The following is a 25,706-nucleotide window of genomic DNA, read 5'->3' on the forward strand; positions in this document are numbered from 1 at the left end:
TGAATTTTTGCAAGATAAAGTAGCCACTAGGGATCTTCCTGAAACCCTTGAGGATCTAATTCAATACATGTCTGATATTGACATCAGAGTCAGACAAACACCTCACTCTAGATAGAAAAAGAATGGCACTGGCACATCTAGCCCCTGATTCTTCTACTTTGCCATACTTGCACCTGATCCTGAACCCTTGAAATTAGGCACTACCAAGTTATCTGAGGAAGAAAAAATCTATAGAAAAAAGGTGGATTCATGCTTGTATTATGGCAAAAAAGGACACTTGTGTAACAACTGTCATACCTGTCCAGAAAAATCCAATATCGAAGTTTGTTCAGGGAACCGGTCTGGAGTGTAATGTCTTTGTCCCATAAACCAGCTCCATATAGATTCTTCCTACCGGTGACTTTTTATAGGGATTTCTTTTGTCACCACACTATAGCCCCTCATTGATTCTGGATCTGCTGGCAACTTCATTGACCAGAATTTTTCTACATCTGTTTCTCTTCCTCTAGAAGTGAAAGAACCACCTTGGCCGTTAAGGCCGTACATGGTAGGCCTTTAACACAGTTCCATTGGTCACCTACCAATTCCAGGCGATTATACTATTGGAAGGCATTCCAAATTATTTCCTCTCCATCTTGTTATCTGGTTCTTGGTTTTTCATGGTTAAATTAAACATAACCCTACACTTGATTGGAGATGAAGACAGATAGTCTCTTGAAGTCCTTTATGTAACATTAAATGTATCAACCTTTTAAACATATTTTTCACTTAAGGTTCCTATTGCTCCTTCCCTATATATTATTGTTCCATCTCAATATGCAGATTTTAATAACGTGTTTGATAAGATAGTGTAGTAACGCCTCCCTTCTCATAGACCATGTGATTGTGCAATCAACTACTACCAGGTACTATGCTACCTTCAGAAAGTAATACCCTCTGAAATTATTTATCTCATTATTGTATTTGGTGGTAACATTTCGCGACTGGGGCCGTCTTCCAGGTCCCCCCCAAGCAGCCAGGAAGTGGACTGGGCAGAGGAACTTAGTTGGAGTACAGGAACTCTGTCACACTAGTAAACTATCATCTACCCTTGAGTGGCCAATACTTATTGGATGGAAAGCAATTTAACCCCTTAAGGACCAAACTTCTGGAATAAAAGGGAATCGTGACATGTCACACATATCATGTGTCCTTAAGGGGTTAAAGATTCATTGACTTCACAAATTACTATAGACAATTGATCAAAAACTTTCTCAAATCATTGCTCCTATCACTACCATGAACAAAAATGGAGCAAATCACCTTGACTGGTCTGACTGGTTCTTTACTCTTTTAAAAAAATGCTTGGCATCTGCCCCTGTTTTGGTTCATCCGGCTTCTCCTAGGCCTTTTATAGTGTTGACATTTGATTTAAAAGAAAAACATTTTTTTCATGCAGGCTGTGTCAGTCACAGTCAGGGGCATTGTGGCTAGGGCTGCATAAACAGAAACAAAAGTGATTTAACACCTAAATGGCAGAGAAATGAGCAGCGAGACTTCAGAGGCATGATCTATACATAAAAAAAATCAAAGTGGTTTGGTGACTAGTGTCCCTTTAAGATGAAAAATGAAAACATATACATTTTTCAGTTTTTTTTCCATCAACTCACATATATGTATTGCTGTAATTTCAGAAACAAACCACAGCAGAATCATGGAGCTTGTGGCTGTTATGAAGATGGCCTTATCACCACTGTATGAGGAGATTTTACATGCTTATTATAATCACTTGGAACTTCTTGCTGTAGTGGGAGCCTTGTACGCGGCTCAGAAAGGCCTTTATTTGCTGTGCGGCTGTTACCGTGCAATCACATTTCACATCAGCATTCGTATGTTCAGTAAAACTTTCCTGGCCAGACAATATGGAGGGTGGGCTGTTGTGACTGGTAAGTTTGCAGCAAGCAAAGAATTGTATATAGCAAATTGGTTAACATTTACAAAGTATCTCTCTCTCGTTTGAGTACTCAATAAGAACATGTTATTTGGTGTTTCATTTTAGTTCAAATATGGTATGATTAGTAAGGATCAACATAATTCCCACACTCTAAATCTATACTTGGTTACAAACATTGCCTTATTAGAATTTAAAACATTAATGTGTTCTACTCACTCCTAAACCTTTTTTTCTTTTTGCTTATTTTTCCCTCAGGGGCCACGGATGGTATTGGGAAAGCATACGCGGAAGAGCTGGCAAGCTTTGGCATAAATATTATCCTGATCAGCCGCAATAGAGATAAATTACAAATGGTATCGGAGTCCATTTCTACAACCTATGGAGTTAAAACCAGCTTCATAGAGGCCGATTTCAACAAGGGCCGTGAAGTGTTTCCTGCCATTAAGGAGGCCTTGAAAGATGTTGATGTCGGTATCTTGGTGAACAACGCTGGGGTGTGCTATGAGTACCCCCAGTATGTAACAGATGTTCCAGAGGATAAAATATGGGAGATCATCAATGTCAACATTGCTGCAACCACTATGATGCTGCACATAGTGCTGCCGGGTATGGTACAGCGAAAGAAAGGAGCAATTATCAATGTGGCCTCTGCTAGCGCCCGCATAGTATGCCCTCAATTAACCATATATGCTGCTTCCAAGGTAACTTTGTGTATCTATTATTTCCCTATTCATTTTTATTTTATAAACTACATAAGCAGGTACAGCCTACTTCAATAAACATAGAGACTATAGAGAAAATCTGATAAGACAAATAGACTTAGATTAGAAAAATAATGAAACTGTAATAAGGGGGCTGATGCGGAAGGTTCTATCAGACACACCTCTACCATACCACCCCAAAATGTGACTGGTCCTCAATCCAAAGCTGCTCTCTCTCCATCAGTGGAGTCCTCCTCTTACATGGGAATTTAATTTTATAAATGACCCTACTCCTCATTTCTTCTTTGTTTCTATCTATACAGGTAGGTTCATAGCTAAAAGTTAAAAGTAAAGGACAAGACCACATGTACAAGGAACATACTCAAGACAACCCACATTTAAGAGACCTAAGAGACTTTTTGTGCTGCAACAATAACCAAAGCAGGCCTCGATTTAATTTTGAACAAAAACTGTTGATAAATATCAGCTGTTTTTGGTTGTTTATTTTTTTAATTTAATTTAAAAAAGGAATTATTTAAGCAGCTGTTCCCGATAAATGGGTTGGGTGTTTGAAATGAAACCAACAATTAATGCGCTTTGCAAGCACCAGAGCAGGATTAACTATAAAGTGACAATAACAGTGGTTAGGCAATTAGCAAGGGCCCTTGGGTTAAACAAGGGTGACGGAATAAGGAATTTGCTTTTGGCACAAGGGATACTCTTTCATGCCCAACCCACCATGCCATAGGGGGCGGCAAAGCTATTAAACAGCAAGCAACCTTTGACTGTTCACTGCAATTTATAAACTAGTAATTGGGTAACTATTGCTGCTCAGTCACTTTAAGATACAGGGGGATCTGGCACAGGTGAAGGCTTCATATTAAAGAACAATGACAGATCACTTAGAAGTGACAAATCACTTGGAAGTGAGATTTGCCTGTCAGAAAACCTACAAGCCAACCAATCCAAGCACTCTGACTGAGATTTCATAGCATGAGCAAACTCTCGATAGGCCAACATGGATTAGTTGTTTTTTTGCATCAGGCGTTTATTTTTTGTATTATTTTATTTTAACAGTAGCGGGACTTTAGGAATTTTTAAGGGCAAAATAAATAAATAATACGTTTTAAGAAAAAAGAAGCCGTCTAATGAAAAGTTTTTTTTTTGTTACAGTTATTAGGTTTATTGGACCTAAAGACCCAACCCACCGCTCATGGCTGGGAGCTGGACAGGTAGAACATTCCAATTTTGAAAATCAAACCCATCCACTTACCATAGTTGGGGGCTGAGGGGGCACCAAGTTTTCCATGTTTATTATCTTATTAATAGACCCCACTGTGGGTGCAGAGGTTGTCAAACCCCCTTCTCCTCCCCCCCCCCCCCCCCCCCTTGATAAATTACATTAATCAGTCACTAGTCTTTTATGACAGAAAGCAACCGCTGACAGCTGGCTGCTTAGTGAACATGCACCGGCCAGGACATGGCAAGTTTGAGGCATAGGGTATGTTTAAAAAAATCCAATGAGGGTTATTATGACCCTTAGTATAAGCAAAGTTTTAAACTTTTTTCCCGATGGTTGCTAGATCTGCGGACATCTGTTTAATCTGACAGCCCCATTTTTTCGGTTGTTACATTTTATAACAAAACTACAGTAGTGTGTGGAGCACATTAACACATCTTCACAAGCAAATGTGGATAAATATATCTGTTTTTGCAGGAACATTGTAATACAAATAAACAACATGGTGTAAATAGTCCTGATTGTATCAGTAATTTTATCTCTTAATTAACCACAAATGGCTTCCTTGCTTTCAGACTTACCTGGACAATTTAACTGAAGCTTTATACCATGAATACTCTTCCAAAGGAATTTTTATACAGAGCCTGACCCCAGTTTTTGTGGCTACAAACATGATAAGCCCAATGTGTACATTTTTTAAGAGAACGTCCATACTGGTTCCACTAGCAAAAGACATAGCCTATCAAGCTGTTAGGACCATAGGACTATGCCGAAGGACAACAGGATCTTATTCTCACTCACTCCAGGTAAGGAGAAGTGGAAGTAAAATAAACAATAGTGGTGACTGATGGAGGCATTCACAACAACAGTTTAGATAAGGGCTGGGTAAAAGGTAGATACCTAGATGTGGTAGAACTACAACCATGATGCTGTGCAAGCCTATTGCTAATTATATCCCTATTCTCTATATATTAGGCAGGAAGTGAACAGTCAGCTCTTGAATTTCATGTAAAAAATAAATTTATAGGGATCCATAGGGTGTATTCAGGTAAGGGCAGCCACTACCATAAGGATCACTCCAAAATCCCATAAGCACCCAACATAAAAGAATATATATATATATCGCCGAAGATTTGGGGGTGTATTCGACTCCTGAAGAAGTCGACCCAGACATGCATAGAGCAAAGGATCTCAGAAACAATCCACCGTTATATTGGACAGCCATTTGGGAAAACTTGTGGACTTCATGGACGTTTAGTTGGACTGTCATTTGGAATCCCCGACTCCCTGCGGATTTAGCTGATGGGAACAAGTCTAGTTCAGGCTGAAAGGTGCTTTTGCACAGTTAAAATTGATTTTGTGCCACGTTTTTTGTGTGTTCCATTTGTTATTTTTATTAATATGAAAGTGTTACCCTATGAGCTCCCTTCTCCCTTTCTTCCCTTTTTTGAGGTAATGTTTCATAAAAGTGGTAACTATATCACTGTGTGTGTTTTGTGGCACCCCTTGTATAAGTGTTTCTTGAATTCCATGTGTTGGAAGCAAAGAGATCCGAGTGACTTTGACAAGGGCCAAATAGTAATGAGTAAATGACTGGGTCAGAGCATCTCCAAAACGGCAAGTCTTGTCAGGTGATTAGTACCTACCAAAAGAATTACAAGGAAGGACAACCAGTGAACTGGCATCAGGGTCATAGGCACGCAGGGAGCAAAGTCCAGCCTATCTGGTCCAATCATACAGAAAAGCTACTGTAGCTCACATTGCTGAAAAACTTAATGTTAGACATGATAGAAAGGTGTCAGAACATACAGACCGGTCAGAGTGCCCGTGATGACCCCTGTACACCTCCAAAGCACCTTCAATGGGGACGGAAGCTTCAGAACTGGATGATGGAGCAATGGAAGAAAGTAGTCTGGTTTGATGAATCGAGTTTACTTTTAAATTGGGTGGATGGCTGGTTGTGTTTCTGTTTAACTGGGGAATAATTGGCTGAGGCAGTAAAATGCTGTGGACAATGTTCTGCTGCAAAACCTTGAGTCTTGGCATTCATATGTATGTTACTTTGACACGTATCTTGATGACAAAGAGTCCAAGATGTTGCCTTTGCCTCCAAATTCCCGAGATCTCAATCAGATTGAGCATTTGTAGGATGTGCTAGATCAACAAATCTGATACATGGACACCACACCTTTCAGGACTTGCAGGACTTAAAGGATCTGCTGCTAGTGTCTTGGTGCCAGATACCATAGGACACGAGTCCATGCCTCGACATATCCAGGCTGTTTTAGCAGCACAAGAGGGACCTACATAATATTAGGCATGTGGTTTTAATATTGTGGTTGAAGAGTGTAATGTAATGAGAGAATGAACTGATAAACATATCTCCTGTCTACGCTATATGTCCACTTCAGGGTGTGCAAAGTTGGTTGATAGGATATAACCAATTAATTATGTAGTATGTGAATTTCAATATACAGATAAGTTATTTTCTTGTATAGATGTTTTAAATCGGCATGGGGACACGGTTGTAGAAAGTGAATGGGTGCATGGGGGCTGTGAAAATTAATGTTTATTATGAATTGGAGTCATGGGCTCTGGAGTTCCAAACAGTAAAAGAGAAAATTATATATTTTTTCCATTTAATTGCCATGAATCCAATTAATTCATGTTAAAGGGACACTATAGCCATCTAGTCCACTTCCTCTCAATGGAGTGGCCTGGGTGCAATAACCTGTTCTTATAACTGAATTGCAAAACATTGCCGTTTACATTGTGTATCTGCTGCCTTGTCCGAGTTGATTATCATGCTTTTTATGGGGACGTTTGAATGCGCGCGAGGCACTTTAAGTTTGTATTCCTAACACTTTGGTTGTCCTTTAACATACAGAAGTTTTAAACCATGATTTTCAGCCATAATTATGTTTCTTGCGAAGTTTTATATTAGCTGTTACACATACCCTTTTACTCTACCAGGATGAATTGGGGTAGCCTGTTTCCTCTGGCCAGTCCATAGTGTTTAGCTTCCACCTAATTATATATGAGAGTAATTTTGCAGAATTTTATACAATTCATGTATTTTTTCCTCCAGATTTTCTTGGGAAATACTCTTCCAGAGTGGGCATGGATTTCCATCGTAAACTTGGTCTGTAGAGCCATTCGCAGTAGCCATTTTGCCAACAAGAAAAAGAAGATTGTCCTCCAGCAGAACACGACAGATTCTCTTCTCAGCAATATTAAGTAGATGTTGTTTATCTACCCTCAATAATAAACTTGGTGAATGTTAGACACCCCTAACACCACGTATGCCTTGTCCTTTATCTATATCGCAAATAAAATTAAATATATGAAAACAAGATATAAAATATTGTTTTCTTTAACGTGTTCACTAACTCTAGAACAGATTTTTTTCAGGTGTGGCCACCAGCGATGTGGCATCTTCCATTTACCCACAGAAAGCCCAATTTTCAAGGTATCCTGTAGCCTTCTAATGCAGAACCTAGAATGTCACCTTGGAAGTTACAATAACCAATACTTTAGAATATACTTAATGTAATATTTCCTACAGTTATGTTGAACCGCTGGATGTACTATAGCTACAATGTTACACCTGACAAACGTTTGGTTGAAGAAAGGTATTTTGATAAAAACTTGTACCATACAGTACACATTATCACATTAGCTGTTAAATATACCTCTTGCAGAGTCTACATATACAATGACTTTTCTATCTCTTTCACAAGTCTTTACCATCCAAATTCTACCAGACTTGGCCATCTCACGTGAATTGCTATTTTCTCCACACTATGCACTAAAATTTTCCCGCGAGTTATCCTTGAGGAATAGACCAATATAATTTTTCCAGAGGCGATACTGATGATCAGCTGTCTTTTTGGACGATTGGCAATAACTGGTACCGATATTCTGTACAGTAAAAGTTTTGAAAAAAAAACAAAATTTCTACACAAATCAGCCATTAACTGAACATGTTTATTCCTTAATACATTTTTTTGTAAAAAACCTGAAAAACTGAACATTTAGAACTTGTTTGTGCCTTCACACCCTTACACTACAAACTATTACTAACCCTTTACAAGAGATATGGACACATACATACATTGTAATAACAAAATAATAATAATAAATGTAACAATTAAAGCATTATGCTCACACTGAGCTACTCACTGTTTTGATTGTGTGTGATATTGTGATGGTTACTTCACTCAGATTAAATTATGAAAATGCATGTAAGTATATGTGTGAATGCAGATGTGTATTTTTGCAGTGTCAAATAAACACAGTTCCACAGTCACATGCACCCAGTAATACACATATACTCTCAAATATAGGCACATGCACACAGTTAAAGGCAGACAGTCACACACTCACAGTTACAGGCAGAGAGTCACACACACACACACACTTTATCACTTACAGACAGTATGGGCTGGAGGGGGAGCAGGGGCACTGCAGTCTCACTGGCACAAACAAACATACACAAGCAAGCTCAGACTCACAAGCTCTGTGACACGCACAAGCTGACTACACACAATTTCACTACAGCCAATTTCACTTATGTGCAGTAACACTCAAGCTCACACTGACACACTCAAGCTTACTACAGACAAGTTTACACTGATCTACAGACAGGCTCACTATAGGCAAGCTTATACTGACACACATCCAAGCTCACAGTGATAAGCTCACACTGACCTACCGACAATCTCACACTGATCTACAGACAAATTTACTGATGCACACACACTCACTGACAGTCAAACAGTCAAACACTTACCTCCCTGGGGTCCAGTGTGGGTCAGCTCCTCATTCCTCCAGTCTGCTGTTTAGTATGCCGGGCCGGAATGACATCATATTCCGGCTCCCGGGATCACAGAGGGAGCGCGACGGAGGAGTGAGAGGCCAGCTCGCCCATCCCTGCGGCCCCAGACATGGGCAGGCATCCCACCAGGAAACATCCCAGTGGGCACCCCCAGCAGGCCCGCGCCCTAGGTGAACGCCTAGTTCGCCTAACTGTTGCGCCGGCCCTGCTTCTAGGGTAGATACTGACACCGATCTGCCTTCCAGCCCCACTTCCTTACTTGAGCCCTCCCTCTCATCTCCCCATGTACAAGCAGGGGGCGGATTGCATGGACGTTGTGCTGGCGTACTGCCGGATGCAATGGGAACAGATTCAGTCAGTGTAGGTTTACCAGGGATAGAAGATAGAGTTCAGCACTGTGTGAGTAACGTCAGCACAGCGACCATTGGCGAATGGCTGCATTCCTGATCACATTCTGAGTTTTATTGTGTCTCCATTACTGGGTCTGCCTGTGTGGCCCAATCGCCCAGACAGACCTAAACACCATTCCAGCTGCAGGGTTACCTGCTCTGCTTGAGTGACACACCTGCCCACTCCAGGCGACACAGTATCGCAACACATAGCTTGGAAAGCACTGCCTTAAGGTGTATGCGGTGTCTTAATCAGTGGTCAGAGTGGTACTTCGGGATCTCCAGATTTGGAGGCAGGCAGTCCTTTCTATTCATATAGAGGCATTTAGTAGGTTACCAAATAATACAAAAGAAACCAAAAACGTGTGAACAAAACAGAAACTAATGGTCGTGTCATTCAGAGGTAGGTCATGCTGAAAGCTGCCAGCCAGTTGAGTCATTTGATGCGGGAGGTTGATGTGCTGGCCCTTGGAGTAAAGGGCTCAACGGCAGTCAGATCTCAAGTCGCCATTGGAGTTTCGGCAGGTTGGCCAGTGGTAGGTGCCATAAGGCCTCAAGCCTCTTCCTTAGATCTGATGACATGGGTAGTGACATTCTGGGTCACAAGAAGTGTGCCAGAGGATCCACATCGGCAAGACATACCAGTGGTTCGCAGATGAGAGGTTATGGGGCCCACAGATCAGCGCAAAGTGGCCTTTGAGAGGTCTTGATAAAAAAGATAATAGAGTCCATAAGGTTTCTGACAGAGGAAGAGGAGCATCGCAAAATAACATCCCGTGTGGAAGAGACCGAACGCTTGGCATGTCTAGTCCTAACCTTCCAATTTCTGTAATCTGCGACCCATGTTCGAAAAGCGTTCTGATGATGCGGCTGTGATAGGTAGGCTTCGCTACGTCCGCTGTGTGCTTGGTAGCCGCCTGTAACAGTCACCTGGGGACTTATGCAACAGTTTAACAGGAGTTGGAGCCCAGCTGCAGGTGATGGCACAGGGAGGAGGCAAAAACCAGAAGTGCAGTACAGATTAAGTGGAAATCCAAAGGCAGGGTTAGACAAGAAGCAGAAGTCAGGGCTGGCAGCGCTGTATCATAGTCGGTAAAGCAGGCAGAGGTCAGAGTCCAGGAAATCAGTCAGTAGCGAAGCAAAGATCCGTCAGGAAGCACCAAACAGGCAAAATGACCGGATGCTAGGTTTCAGGCAGGGCTGGCTTTTACAGCCTGCTAATTAGATGCAGCTGACCCAAATTGGAAAAGGGCTACAGGTTGATCAGCACTGCTTAAGCCAGACAATGAGTCAGGAAGCAGAATAATGGTAACAGAAACTGAAGCCACCTGGTGGATATCATGGCAGAGAACCTGACTGGGATGCTGGACAACTTATGGCGTCTAATCAGTCCCTTGTGCAAGCTCCGCTCCCAAGTAAAACCTTTTTATATTATTTTTATTGCACCTTTGTGACAAACTCCCCTTTTTAAGGGAGTTTGCCATGAGTTTTTGGAGGGGCCTGCTTGCCAGCCTCCTTCCCTGCGACTATGGCCCCTGGGGTGTATTTCCCTGGGGCTTACTGGATTTGAAAACACTTTTTCTGCTCCTTTAAATTCATGGGAAAATGGGCCTCTTCCCCTCCCTCTTTTTCCTGTCGTATTGTTTCTCCAGCAGGGCATTGTCCCAGGACACTGCTAGACCAGTTTAAACTGGCTGCTTTGTTCCACCCCAATCTTCGATCAGCCCTTGCTATTTTCTGACCTCACCCTACTATAGTGCACTTTTAACATTGAAAATAGACCGGCTGCACAGCCAAAATCTGTGGAACTATTTTGGGCATGAAAGTCATGCTTGCGGTCGGTCAAAAGAGACAACTTTAACCACATGGCGATCCAACTGTATTTGTGAGTTCTGCTCTGATCTGGGTGATTCTTGGATATGTTGTTCACCCAGATCAGGGCTACCCAGAGATGTAGGATGGGGATGTGTTGTTGTTTTGGGGTGTTTCTGGACTTTGGGTAAAACTGGATATTTTCTGCCTGTGGTAATTTAGTTCGTCCATTGTGTTTGGTAATTGTATCACAGGCAGAGGGGAGGGTTTGTGTACATTAGCTGGGAGTGTCTAACTGTACAATACTGTGATGATTGGTTGTTGTGACTTTGTGTCCTGTGCTCCACAAGGCGCTTGTGGGGAAAACTGTATATAAGAAATGCCTTTGTGCTCATTAAACAAGTTCTACTTCACCCTCAATTTAGAGTCCTGTGTCTTATTGGAGGAAACAGCTACAAAGGATTGCGATGCTCTTCATGCTCCCTTGGATAATCACTAAGCTCTTCTAAGAACTTGTTCCTGCTTCACTCTCTGGAGAAAGAGAGGCACACCTACTGGAACCTGGAGTCTTGTCGTAGGTCCAGGGTGAGTAGGAGACGGCGAGACACCAGCCAAGCTGCATCGGTTCGTGGAGTCTGTGTTGGTTATGGTCTCTGGTGGAGTGCTTGGAGCCCTCAGGAAGCGCTAGGAGCATCCTTCAACGGAGGTACCCAGTCGGGGTGCCAGGTGATCCGTTACAACCTTATTGCATCCTCTAATCTAACTATGGATTAGGGCTTGATAGTCCTAGTAATACAAACCCGTATTCCGAACACTATAGTGTTCTTTTAACACATTATGATAATGAATAAGTAATCAAAAAAAACAATGACATGTATCAATAATGTAGATTTGCATAATGTTAAAAAGCATTTTACAACAACATATTGGCAACAACATAAATAGATGACGATTTCTGATTTCCGAACATTGCTTTAGAAATGCTGATCTGTTTTAAAGACTGGTAAAAAAATAAAAATAAGAACACACTTGAATAAATACGAATCCCAGAAAATATACGTCATATTTAACACAGAGAAATTGAGCTACTGGTAATTACACGCTGTGAATACTTTACCTCTTCAGGACTTCACGCATAATGACATAAAGATAACATCCATTCGTTAAATGGGTGAAGCATTCCATTTTGATATGGGATATTTAAAGAAACACACCAAAGGGGCCTACAGGCACCAGTCTCCGGTGACTTGGACCCTGCAGACCCTGCGTAAGTTATCAAACCTTTTTGGGTGTCCCGGAAAGCCATGTTTAAATTAATTGTGTTGTTTCAGCATGCTTAGGCATAATAATGAAAATAAATTTCCCCAAAAGATTTTACAAAGAAAAAAATTTCCTTTAACAAATAATTAAATTACAGATAAGAAAACAGTCAGGAAATAAATATATTTGTATTGTACAATTCTAATATACGTTTTGATATTGGCATGGGATTGCCAATACCATATCATCCTGATTGCAAAGTTACCTCTTTGGACACACACATATATACACATATGCACACAAACAGAGACATAGATATTCCAGACACATTCACTAATACCACTGCCAGATAAACAGACACACACAATTAATCAGTGACACACAAAGACTCACGTTCCCAGGTAAACAATGTCAGAGACAAACATACTGTACACCCACACCAAAATATAATAAAACAATATACGATTTGCTGCATACCCCGGCAACCATGTATACAAAAAATCTGAAGTGAATGGGTTAAGAGGCAGAATTTACCAAACCTGAGTATGTCATATACTGTAAATCAGGGGTGCCCAAAAGGTAGATCCCAGATATTTTAAGTCTACACTTTCCATGATACTTTGTCAATCTAAAGGCAGGCAAAGCATTATAGGAAATGTACTTCTACAATATCTGGGGATCCACCTTTTGGGCCCTGCTGTAAATTAATTCAAATTGTGAAGAATAACCTTCATGAGGTTACTGAACCAGAAAAAAAATTGGCTGAAAAATCCATTTCAGTTGTACTCAACTCGGCCGAAGGTGGTTTAATTTGAAATTAATCTCTTCCAAACTATACATTAATAGATACACAAGTCCTAACACATGTTTGGATAGTTTGTAAATGATAAGTGAATACATAGCTAGAATTGGGAACATTTATTGAAGGTATGTCCACATATGTTCACACCCTGTCAAACAGTTTGACTTGATTACTTAGTGATGAAAATAGTATGATGAACGTAACCCTGAACGTGCTTTGAAATCATAGGAAGAAGGGCAAAGGGCCACTAGCATGGTAGGGCTGGCAAGAGGAATGAGGGGCTACAGTCTCACACCATTATTCTGCAGAGTAAAATAATGATACCGGAGAAACTGACGGAAGCCAAGCACAGAGAGATGGACACAGGTTTCTTCAGGAAGGAAGAGATTCTTTATTCGGTTCACCGATCAGGACTCAGAGGGACTAATGTCACCAAAATACAACAAGTTCTGAGCCCCGGACAATAGTGTAGGCTCCTTATATAAGCATGTAACTCCACCCATAAGTAGCTCCACCCACACATTCTCTTACCCAATCAATCGAATAAGAACTAACTTCCCGTTTGACCGCATGGCTTGCCCAGCACAATGGAGGAGGGGAATACTACATCCGGTATTCTCGCACATGCTCCGTACACTACTGATTGTATCTTTGCCACGTGCAACCAACCGACCGATACACCAGTATATGCACGTACACATGCCACGTGGTAATCTCGGCCTATTTTTACAGAGATTCCACCACATTCCCCCCTTGGATGCCTCTGATATTTTCACAATTACGGAGGCATCACTTAACCTTAGTTTGCATATACCTCAGGTTGCCATGAACCAGACCAGACTTTGCGACTAATGACGTGAATCCCTCAACATTCTTCTTCCTGCCCTAGTTCTCCCTGATTTAGAGCCTCATATCTATATATGGCCATTATCTGTGCAGCAGCCTTTCTTTCTGCTATATTTTCTATAATGCCCTGCACAGACCTAACTACCAAAGGAACAAGACATGGTAGGAGAAGACACAGCATTAAGATTAGCATGACTCCACCAACCAATGCCTTAAGTCCTCCAAACTGCTCATACCAATTACCAAACCAACTACTTGGATTATACCCTTTCCATACCTGAGTAGGCACATGCGCTAGTTTAACCATATGGCTAGTAAGCTCAGCTATTGCTTGCCCTTCATCATCTATTTGAAGACAGCAATTGCTTAGGTTAAACTTCCCACATACACCTCCCTCTACTGCCAATAGATAATCCAAAGCTAATCTATTTTGGTAAACGGCTGTCCTCATCCTAGTATTATGCTTCGCTAGGAGATTGAGCGCTTGTGATGTCTCATTGGTAATTATCTCAACCACCGCCTGTAACCTTATAATGCGGTTGAGCATATATATTGGGGTTCTATATCCGAAAGTACCATCTTCTGCCCAAGTGGCTGGCCCATAATAATCTATAATACGCTGGGGAGGCCATTCATTATCTTCCCAGGTACCTATCTCTAGGGGTCCCCTTTTCTTCCTATGATTCACATCATATACTTTAACTCCCAAAGTCTCTCCTGTTTCAATAGGCAACAAGAAGAAGGATGGTTTGAGCATACCTAACACACATGCCCCTTCCCAGTCCTGTGGTAACTCCGAATAGGCCTTCTTACCACAGATCCAGTACAAATTTGCTGGGGCTTTCCAACTAGATGTGATAGATAGATCAAACCACACGTCCTTTAAATTGGCATAATTTGCAAACGGGTTAGGTGGTTCTGAGACATTTGAAGCCGACCACCAGGTTGTATTCTTTGTATTATCATCATAAGCTTTTTGCCCTAGACAAGTTAGTTCTCCTACAGATGTGTTAAACATTATTCCTTTTCTTGCTATGCAAACATAACCTATGATGGAGGTCTTTAATCGCCACTCAGATTTACCTCTAACAATCATTTGATAATCGGCTTGTGAAGATATTATTTGTTCAACTGTCTCAGAACCGGACATTACCTCCTTTGCTTCCCAGGGCCATTGGTCTCCCATGTTAGAACCTCCACATACATAGCAGTTGGTCACATTAAGACTACCAGCAATACTTTCAGCTAAATCTATAAACAGGTGTTTAGCATTATGGGGGATCTTATTTTCTACACTCATCTCTTCATAAAAAGAATGGAAAACCTGATGAGTTTGGGATGCTACGGTATCGGTCTCTATCCCTTTAAATAATATTGTCCCAGGATCTAAACCCGTCCCATATATCTGGAACCCAAATAAGTTATCAAACCTATCCAAGAATTGTTCAGGATTATTAATAAGTATATGGACTGGGTTACACTCCATAGACTTACAATACGGTTTGGTAGGCAACTTAGTAACAATCATATCCTTATCTACTGTCTGTCCCCAAGTTGCCCACCCCACACAAGACCAATATGGGCAATAATTATAATCCCTATCTGGGCATTTTGGACTTACGTACTTATTTTTACTACTGGGACAAATATACTTATCGTTAGACCCATACGTTCTCTCCCATTTAAGATCCCCACATACATTCCACGGCTTTCTACCACTTGATATCGCTTTACATGCATCAAACAGCAGAACACCCGAAGAATGTACGGTTTCTAATACTGTTTTATTTATTAGGGTCCCCTGTGGATCTCCATTCCGGAGGGTCAACCAAATCGTACGGGGTTGATACTCTGGATTGAAGCACTTAGGGTCTCCTACTCCTAAATGGCATACACTATATTCTATACCTAAGTATCTACACCTAGACACATATCCTTTACACTCATATTGTGAATGCCAAATTAGGGTCTGGGAAATATGATTACCTGTTATAGTAGTCTTAATGCAAACCTCACAGCTAGGTGTGTCGGTACCTCTACCTTCCTGAATATTTAAAAACACAAAAATACACATTATCAAAAACACTTCTTTCGACGTCTTCATCCTCAGTCTTCGTCCGTGCGATGGCACCTCAGCTTCCAGGATCTAAGGGCTGCAAGGAATGGAGTTCTGCTCTTCTCTTCACAGAGGTCCCTTCGAGACACCCTGGCTATGACACGTGGGTAAGTGGTCAGGCTTTATTATGGCCGTCAAAACACTCACTTACTGATCTCTTTCAATACAATTGTAATCCCAATATCTCCTCGTCACTCCGACTGAGTCGTGCGCTTTAACCGGATCTTGCAGGGATTCTCTGGATCTGGTGTAGCTTGCCAAGAATCTACTGCTGCTGGTTTAACCCTGGAGTGATGAATCCACGGAGTCACTTCAGCCACCTTTATTGCTGTAGGGGTAGACAAAAGAACAACATAAGGACCCCTCCACTTAGGCCCTAACGGTATACTGTTCCACTCTTTAATCCACACTTGATCTCCTGGATGATAGCTATGAACAGGGGGATAAATATTCACAGGTAATCTATCTTGTACCCATTTCTGTACCTCCTCCATAGTTTTACCCAACTCTACAACCTGCTGCCGGGTAATTCCTTCTCCCAACTGACTCAAATCCCCCCTTAAGTACGGGAGGTGGACGCCCATACATAATTTCAAAAGGTGAGAGACCCATCTGTCAGGGTACCTGAGGCCTCTACCTCTAAGGGAGGTAGAGATTTGGTGGTTTGCCCGTCCAGGCGAGCTGTTTCCTTCGTTCCTCGCGGTTCATCCAGTCACTTAAACACCGGCCGCGAGGAATCCACGTCCTTTTCTAGCGGGACGCTCAATACGTGACGTCATGACGCTATCACGAGCAACCTGTCACTCAAGTGTCCGATATCCAATCGGTACTTGTCAGAGGCGTGATTACCATCCAGAGCCAGGGTATTTAAGCTTACTTCTCTCTTCAGCTCATTGCCCTGTCGTGGTTCTAGCTTGTCTAGTCACTCAGTGCTCTGGTATTCTAGTTTACTCTATTTGGTTTTGACTCGGCTTGTTGTACTACCCTGCTTCTCTGTTCTCCCTTGACCCGGCTTGTCTCTCGCTTATCTGTCTTCCCGTTCCCTCGACCTCGGCTTGTCTCTGACTATTCTCTATTACTCTCGGTACGTTAGTCCGGCCATTCTAAGGCCCGGTATACGTACCTTTCCACTCTTTGTACTCTGCGTGTTGGATCCCTGTCCCGATCCTGACATTACGACAGGGCCAATGGATCCTGCAGGTACAAACAGTCAGCTTGGTTCTTCTGATCCCAGGTTTGACGCCATGGAGCATCGGATGGATCAGATGGCTCTAGCACTACAGGCACTTTTGTCTCGTGCTAGTAACCCACCTGAGGAGACACGTACTCCTTCTATTTCTCCTGCAGTCTCAGGTCTAGAGGTAGCCACTGTAGGTGCTTCTTCCCGTATTACCCCACCAGTACGTTATGGCGGGTCACCGGAGAAGTGCCGTGGTTTTCTGAACCAGATTAGCATCCATTTCGAATTACAACCCCGCTCTTATCCTACAGATAGAGCGAAGGTTGGATTTGTTATTACTTTACTCATTGAGAAAGCTCTGAGATGGGCCAATCCTTTATGGGAGAATGATAATCCACTAGTCTATAATTATAATGCCTTTGTAGCTGCGTTTAGAAGAACTTTTGACCCTCCTGGTAGAAAGGTCAATGCAGCTAGATTACTGTTGCGCCTTAGACAGGACAATCAAACACTTGTGGACTATGCACTAGAGTTCAGGTCCTTGGCGGCAGAAGTTAAGTGGAACGAACAGGCTTATATAGATGTGTTTCTGAATGGGTTATCAGATGTAATTCTTGACGAGGTCGCTACTAGAGAACTCCCTGAGAATTTGGAGGATTTAATTTCTTTTATATCTCGTATTGATGAACGCATAAGAGAGAGGCAGAACACTCGAGATAGGACCCGTAGACCCTCCTTTAAACTAGCGCCTACCTTTCAAAATTCTGAGTTCGAGGACTTACGTATTTCTGAACCTATGCAGATAGGCAGTACTCATCTCACAGAGAGAGAGAGACAGTACAGAAGAAGGGAGGGTTTATGTATGTATTGTGGAGTCAGAGGACATTTACGCCTAAATTGTCCTAATCGTTCGGGAAACGCTCGCACCTAAGTTTCTCTAGAGGACAGGCCTTGGGTGTTTCTACTTTGTCCTCTATTCACAACTACAAAGAGTTCAGGCTTCTGTTACCCGTTTCTTTGAGGTGGGAGAAGGGAGTAGTAAAGACTATGGCACTAATCGATTCTGGAGCTGCTGAGAGCTTTATAGATCAGGGTTTTGTTGCCAAGCATGCTATCCCATCCCAGTTAAAAGAGACACCACTGGCTGTTGAGGCCATCGATGGTAGACCGTTACTTGAGCCTGTTATTTTCCATGAGACCATACCGATTAACTTAACTGTTGGCATCCTACATAAAGAGGATATATCCTTAATGCTCATTTCTTCTCCGTCTATTCCCATAGTCCTGGGGTACTCCTGGTTGAGGAGACACAACCCTATTATTAATTGGGAGTCAGGGGAGATAGTTTCGTGGGGAAAGAATTGTCAAGAAAAATGCTTGCGGAAGGTCTTACCTCTCGGATTAACTAACACATCGACTACCTCTGACAATCCTACAGAGACACAAATTCCGTCTCAGTATCTAGATTTAAAGGCAGTATTTGACAAAAAGAAAGCCGATACCTTACCCCCACACAGGTCCTTTGATTGCAAAATTAACCTACTCCCTGGTACCATGCCTCCCAGAGGTCATGTATACCCATTATCTACGAAAGAGAACTCAGTTCTAGAGGAGTATATTCACGAGAATTTAGACAAGGGATTCATCAGGAGGTCCTCCTCCCCTGCCGGGGCTGGATTTTTTTTTGTTAAAAAGAAAGATGGTTCTTTGAGACCTTGTATTGATTATCGAGGCTTGAATAAGATAACCATTAAAAATGCCTACCCGATTCCCTTGATCACCGAACTCTTCGATCGTTTGAAGGGCTCTACAATTTTCACCAAGTTAGACCTCAGAGGGGCATATAACTTGGTGAGAATCCAGCAGGGACATGAGTGGATGACGGCATTCAATACTCGCTATGGTCACTATGAATATACGGTTATGCCTTTTGGGTTATGCAATGCACCAGCGGTATTCCAAGATCTGATAAATGAGGTTCTTAGGGAATTTCAGCAAGAGTGCGTCATTGTATACCTAGATGATATACTTATACATTCTAGTGAGATTGAGACTCATCACAAGCAAGTCAGGAGGGTTTTGCACAAGCTTCTTCAGCATGGTTTGTACTGCAAGTTGGAGAAATGTAGCTTTGATCAAACCCAGGTAACCTTTCTCGGCTATGTGATCTCTGGGGAGGGATTTAAGATGGATCCGGATAAACTCCAGTCCATTCTAGAGTGGCCTTTACCCAAAGGTCTTAAAGCCGTACAGAGATTTATTGGTTTTTCCAATTATTATAGGCGCTTTATTAAGGGCTATTCTTCAATTATCGCACCTATCACTAATATGACCAAACAGGGGGCTGATACTAAGAATTGGACTACTGAAGCTCTTCTTGCGTTCAAAACTCTCAAGGAGCTTTTCGCTTCCGCTCCAATTTTAGTTCACCCCGACACTTCCCTGCCTTTTCTGCTTGAGGTAGACGCATCAGAGACTGGTTTAGGTGCTGTCCTATCTCAAAGGTTGGGTGTTGATAAACCATTACATCCATGTGGATTTTTCTCTAAAAAATTGTCCGGTACTGAGAGCAGATATGACATTGGTGACAGAGAATTACTAGCGGTTATCAAAGCTTTGAAAGAGTGGAGACATTTATTGGAAGGTACTTTACATCCTGTTACCATTCTAACAGACCACAAAAATTTGTCTTATATCGGAGAGGCCAAGCGTTTGTCCTCCAGGCAGGCTCGTTGGTCATTGTTTCTTACCCATTTCAATTACGTTCTGACTTACAGACCTGGCTCAAAGAATTCTAAAGCCGATGCGCTATCTCGCCAATTTGAGCCTTCTGCTTCAGTTGAACCACTTGTGTCCTCCATTGTACCCAAATGCAATATTATTGCCAATACCAGTCTTAAAATTCATTCTCCGCTACTTGACCAGATCTTGAAGTCACAACATCTAGCTCCCGGAAACACTCCTGAGGGAAGAAACTTTGTTCCTCCTGAACTTCAACTGGAGCTCTTACAATGTTTTCACGAAAGTAAGATAGCTGGTCATCCTGGTATTCGCAAGACATACTCTCTGATATCCAAGGATTTCTGGTGGCCTTCACTTCGAAAAGATATTGAGGAGTTCGTCGCAGCTTGTGAGACTTGTGCCAAGACTAAACTACCTCATGCTTCTCCATGTGGCCTGTTACACCCCTTGGACGTTCCTGAGAAACCTTGGTCCTGTTTGTCCATAGACTTTATCGTTGATTTACCTGCTTCCAAGAGACAAACTGTTATTCTCACGGTGGTGGATAGATTTACTAAGATGGCTCATTTCGTACCATTACCTAAACTTCCGACTTCTCCTGAATTGGCGGAGATTTTTGCGAGAGAGGTTTTTCGCCTACATGGGATTCCTTCGGAGATTGTTTCTGATAGAGGTTCTCAATTTGTCTCACGTTTCTGGAGATCCTTTTGTTCTCAAATGGGTATCAAATTGAACTTCTCCTCTGCCTATCACCCTCAGTCTAACGGAGCTGCTGAACGTACTAATCAAAAGATCGAACAGTATCTACGTTGCTTTGTTTCCGAACACCAGGACGATTGGGTCGGTCTGATTCCTTGGGCGGAGTTCGCACACAATAACCTTGTTTGTGATTCAACTCGCTCTAGCCCTTTCTTCATGAACTATGGCTTTCATCCTTCGATTTTTCCTTCGGTTTCCTCTTCTCAGGGGATACCGTCGGTTGATGATCATGTCGCCAACCTGAAGAGATTATGGGATCAGACTCGGCAAATTCTATTACATAGTTCTTCGTTGTTCAAGAAACACGCTGACAAGCATAGAAGAGCGGCTCCTGTTTTTGTTCCTGGGGATAGGGTATGGTTGAGTACTAAGAATATTCGCCTAAAAGTCCCATCTATGAAGTTTGCTCCTCGCTACATAGGTCCTTACAGGATTCTCACTCGTATCAACCCGGTTGCGTATCGCCTTGCTCTGCCACCTGCCTTACGCATTCCTAACTCTTTTCATGTCTCCTTGTTGAAACCTCTTATTTGCAACAAATTCTCCTCTAAGGTTTCCTCCCCTCGTCCTGTTCAGGTGGAGGGTCGGGAGGAGTACGAGGTCAGCTCCATCATTGATTCCAGAATTTCAAGGGGAAAATTGCAATATCTGGTCAACTGGAGGGGATATGGTCCTGAGGAGAGGAGTTGGGTACCTCAGGAGGACGTTCATGCGTCTCGCCTTCGCAGAGCATTTCACCTCCGCTTCCCATCTCGCCCCGGTTCCTTCCGCCCGGTGGGCGTATCTGAGAGGGGGGGTACTGTCAGGGTACCTGAGGCCTCTACCTCTAAGGGAGGTAGAGATTTGGTGGTTTGCCCGTCCAGGCGAGCTGTTTCCTTCGTTCCTCGCGGTTCATCCAGTCACTTAAACACCGGCCGCGAGGAATCCACGTCCTTTTCTAGCGGGACGCTCAATACGTGACGTCATGACGCTATCACGAGCAACCTGTCACTCAAGTGTCCGATATCCAATCGGTACTTGTCAGAGGCGTGATTACCATCCAGAGCCAGGGTATTTAAGCTTACTTCTCTCTTCAGCTCATTGCCCTGTCGTGGTTCTAGCTTGTCTAGTCACTCAGTGCTCTGGTATTCTAGTTTACTCTATTTGGTTTTGACTCGGCTTGTTGTACTACCCTGCTTCTCTGTTCTCCCTTGACCCGGCTTGTCTCTCGCTTATCTGTCTTCCCGTTCCCTCGACCTCGGCTTGTCTCTGACTATTCTCTATTACTCTCGGTACGTTAGTCCGGCCATTCTAAGGCCCGGTATACGTACCTTTCCACTCTTTGTACTCTGCGTGTTGGATCCCTGTCCCGATCCTGACACCATCCTTCTGGTAGGTGTACTACGAATACGTAACAGAGCTATAGGCAAAAGAACATTCCACTTAAGCTGAGTCTCTTGACACATCTTTGCCAACTGGTTCTTAATAGTTCTATTCATTCTTTCTACTTTACCAGAGCTCTGAGGTCTATATGCCGTATGAAGCTTCCACTTAATACCAAGTATATGAGTCAGTTGTTGTAGGCACTGATGAACAAAGGCTGGACCATTATCCGATCCTATAGAGCATGGTAGTCCATATCGGGGTATTATTTCTCGTAACAGGAATCGTACAACTTCTCCTGCTTTCTCTGTACGAGTAGGACATGCTTCTACCCAGCCTGAATAGGTACACACAACTACTAGTAGGTAGCGATGTCCACCGGATTTAGGCATTACTGTGTCATGCCTTAACTATGGTATCCTCTTACTTCCTGGTTCCATGGAGCCTAGCCACACCCCTGTATGACACGGTCTGCCTATTTAATCTGACTGCACCAGCTGATCAAGGCTGGATTATTGAACTACGTTCCTTACTCACAACCCGGCTACAACTTCGTTGTGAAAGCCTCTGCTACCAGACCGGACTGAAAGACTCTGCAAAGTTCCCTTCACCTCTCCTCATCCACGACTAAAGATTAAACACTCTTCATACGCCTCTGAGGAGATCTCGGGAAACCAGTGTTCTATGTGCCGGAAGCTAAGTAAAACCAATGTGATAAGAGTTTCATCTAAAAGCTGTTATTACCTGTCTCCAAAAGTCCTTCGGTAAAAACAATTCCGTTACAGCTAACTTCAACTCATACTTCATATCAGTTATCTGCATCTGTCTTGCTTCAGTTAAAGTATGGAACAGCTATTGTAATTACTTATCACCTAAACCGTTAACTCTACTAAGAGACTCCTTATTGATTCAGTGTCTGCAATTTATTATCGTTTACTACTTAAAGCTACAGTGCCTGTAATTGTGGACTTCAGTTATCGTTTACTACTTAAAGCTACAGTACCTGTAAATTGGAATTAAAGTCTTTACCTTTTACTTTCTTTAATAAATATTCAAACTATACGAAATCTGCAGTTGTGTTCCTTCATAACAAATGTTTAGACGTGACAGAATAATCCAGCCCTTGTAATGGATCCAGCAGATTTCGATTCTACTATAGCTACGCTGAATCAAAGAGTTAATGCACTAGCCCAAAGTGTGCAAGACCTGCAAGTTACTAATGAAAGACTTCTCACTTATATCAGAGATTTACAAACTCATACTCCTCATACTACTCTGCACTCGGCTAGTGATCCTGCTGTGTGTAACCCTGAAAAGTTCTATGGAGATCGTTCCAGATACAGGGAGTTCCTCAACTCTTGCAAACTTTTAATTGCTTTGAAACCTAGATCCTATCCTACAGAAAGAACTAAAGTTTGTTCGGTTATTTCCTTTCTAAGAGGTGAACCTATGTCATGGGCTCATTCCTTTCTGGAAAACGATGACCCCATTTTAGATTCACTGGATGAATTTTTTGAAGCCATGTCTCTTCTCTATGAAGATCCTAACAAACAAGCTACAGCTGATTTAACAATCAGAACACTACAGCAAAGAAATAGACCAGTTGAAGATTACATTGCTGAATTCAAAAGATGGGCTATAGAAACGCAATGGAATGACATCACATTGCGCAACCAATTTCGAATTGGTTTATCGGAAGCTGTAAAAGATGAATTATCTAGAACAGAACTCCCTACTAATTTGAACGCTCTAATTCGCCTATCAATCAGCATTGACAGAAGATTAAGAGAAAGAAATGCCGAAAAAGCCCTTTCACATTCAAAAGACCGCAAACCTTTCACTCCCTCAAAAGCTCCAGATAAGACTTCCATACCAAGTGAACCTATGGAAATAGGGATAATAAGAAGTCCCCTCACTCCTGAAGAGAAAAATCGAAGACGTCAATTAAACCTATGCATGTATTGTGCCTCTCAAGTTCATTTAGTCTCTGATTGTCCTTTATTGAAACGGATAAAAGGCAGAAGGCAGTCTCATGCCTCTTCCATCCTAAGTGTACTTCCCTCTACAGCAAATACTCAAATGTCCCCTATCGTTCTTGTATTACAGTGGGACAATAAAATAATTATAACCAAGGCTGTTATCGATTCCGGTGCAAATGGAGTATTCATCGACTCAGCCTTTGTAACAAAGAATAAAATTCCTTGTGTTCGTAAAAGAACTTCTGTACCTGTTAAAGTGATTGACGGGTCCCTCATCTCATCGGGACCAATACTTCATGAATCCATCCCTCTAAAAGTAACCATCAATCATACTCATACAGAAAGTCTTATATTTGATGTCATCTCATCACCATTATTTCCTATTATATTAGGTATCAACTGGTTAAGGAACCACAACCCTCAAATCTCATGGTTTCCCTTCTCTCTTGCATTTGATTCTGATTATTGCAAGAAAACATGCTTGCAACGTATTCCAATTCTCCAGTCTACGAAAGAACCAGCTAAAACCTCATGTTGTTCTGACACCGAACTGGAGTCTCCTCCTCCTACAGTCATTGGAATCCTATCTTCTCTTATCGACGACGTTAAAGGTCTCAGTGAAGACGCTCTTGAACTTCCTAAATCAAGTAAATTATCCAAGAAAAACGGTCTCTACTATTTTAAAGACCGGATTTATGTACCTCCCTCTTTCAGAATTAAAGTACTTGAAATTATTCATGATTCTCCTCTGGCAGGTCATCCAGGTATGAAAAAGACCCTTGAATTGTCTAAAAGATACTATTGGTGGCCTCGTCAAGACCAAACTATTGAATCTTATGTCAATTCCTGTTCTGTATGCCAAAGATCCAAACATGTGTCATTGCTAAAGCCTTATCATCCTGACCCTTTCCAAAGAAATGTCACTACTTCTCCTGATCCCATATTGGTCCAGGGTGAAGAAGAATACGAAATTCAAAGTATACTGGATTCAAGGATCCATCGTGGCTCCTTACAATACCTCATCAGATGGAAAGGATATGGTGTTGATGAAGATACATGGGAAAACTCCTCTGTTGTTCATGCTAATAAATTGATTTCCAAATTTCACAAGCATAACCCTTCTAAGCCAACTCAATAGCACCCAGAGGTTGCTCATTAGAGAGGGGGTACTGTCATGCCTTAACTATGGTATCCTCTTACTTTCTGGTTCCATGGAGCCTAGCCACACCCCTGTATGACACGGTCTGCCTATTTAATCTGACTGCACCAGCTGATCAAGGCTGGATTATTGAACTACGTTCCTTACTCACAACCCGGCTACAACTTCGTTGTGAAAGCCTCTGCTACCAGACCGGACTGAAAGACTCTGCAAAGTTCCCTTCACCTCTCCTCATCCACGACTAAAGATTAAACACTCTTCATACGCCTCTGAGGAGATCTCGGGAAACCAGTGTTCTATGTGCCGGAAGCTAAGTAAAACCAATGTGATAAGAGTTTCATCTAAAAGCTGTTATTACCTGTCTCCAAAAGTCCTTCGGTAAAAACAATTCCGTTACAGCTAACTTCAACTCATACTTCATATCAGTTATCTGCATCTGTCTTGCTTCAGTTAAAGTATGGAACAGCTATTGTAATTACTTATCACCTAAACCGTTAACTCTACTAAGAGACTCCTTATTGATTCAGTGTCTGCAATTTATTATCGTTTACTACTTAAAGCTACAGTGCCTGTAATTGTGGACTTCAGT

The 25,706-nt window shown here is 42.1% G+C and overlaps 1 protein-coding gene across 1 annotated transcript in view; it reads left to right on the forward strand.

Annotated features, from left to right (window-relative positions):
- LOC134578591 (inactive hydroxysteroid dehydrogenase-like protein 1) overlaps positions 1-7,164 on the forward strand; it is a 54,733-nt gene extending 47,569 nt beyond the window's left edge. The window contains exons 2-5 of the mRNA XM_063437559.1: positions 1,674-1,925; positions 2,189-2,634; positions 4,450-4,680; positions 6,963-7,164. Of these exons, the coding sequence (XP_063293629.1) occupies positions 1,694-1,925; positions 2,189-2,634; positions 4,450-4,680; positions 6,963-7,115 (1,062 nt within the window). The 5' untranslated portion in view covers positions 1,674-1,693 and the 3' untranslated portion in view covers positions 7,116-7,164. The remainder of the gene's footprint in view (positions 1-1,673; positions 1,926-2,188; positions 2,635-4,449; positions 4,681-6,962) is intronic.
- The last annotated feature ends 18,542 nt before the right edge of the window (positions 7,165-25,706 follow it).

The sequence above is a fragment of the Pelobates fuscus genome, chromosome 12 (assembly GCF_036172605.1).
Source record: "Pelobates fuscus isolate aPelFus1 chromosome 12, aPelFus1.pri, whole genome shotgun sequence".
Taxonomy (NCBI): Eukaryota; Metazoa; Chordata; class Amphibia; order Anura; family Pelobatidae; genus Pelobates; species Pelobates fuscus.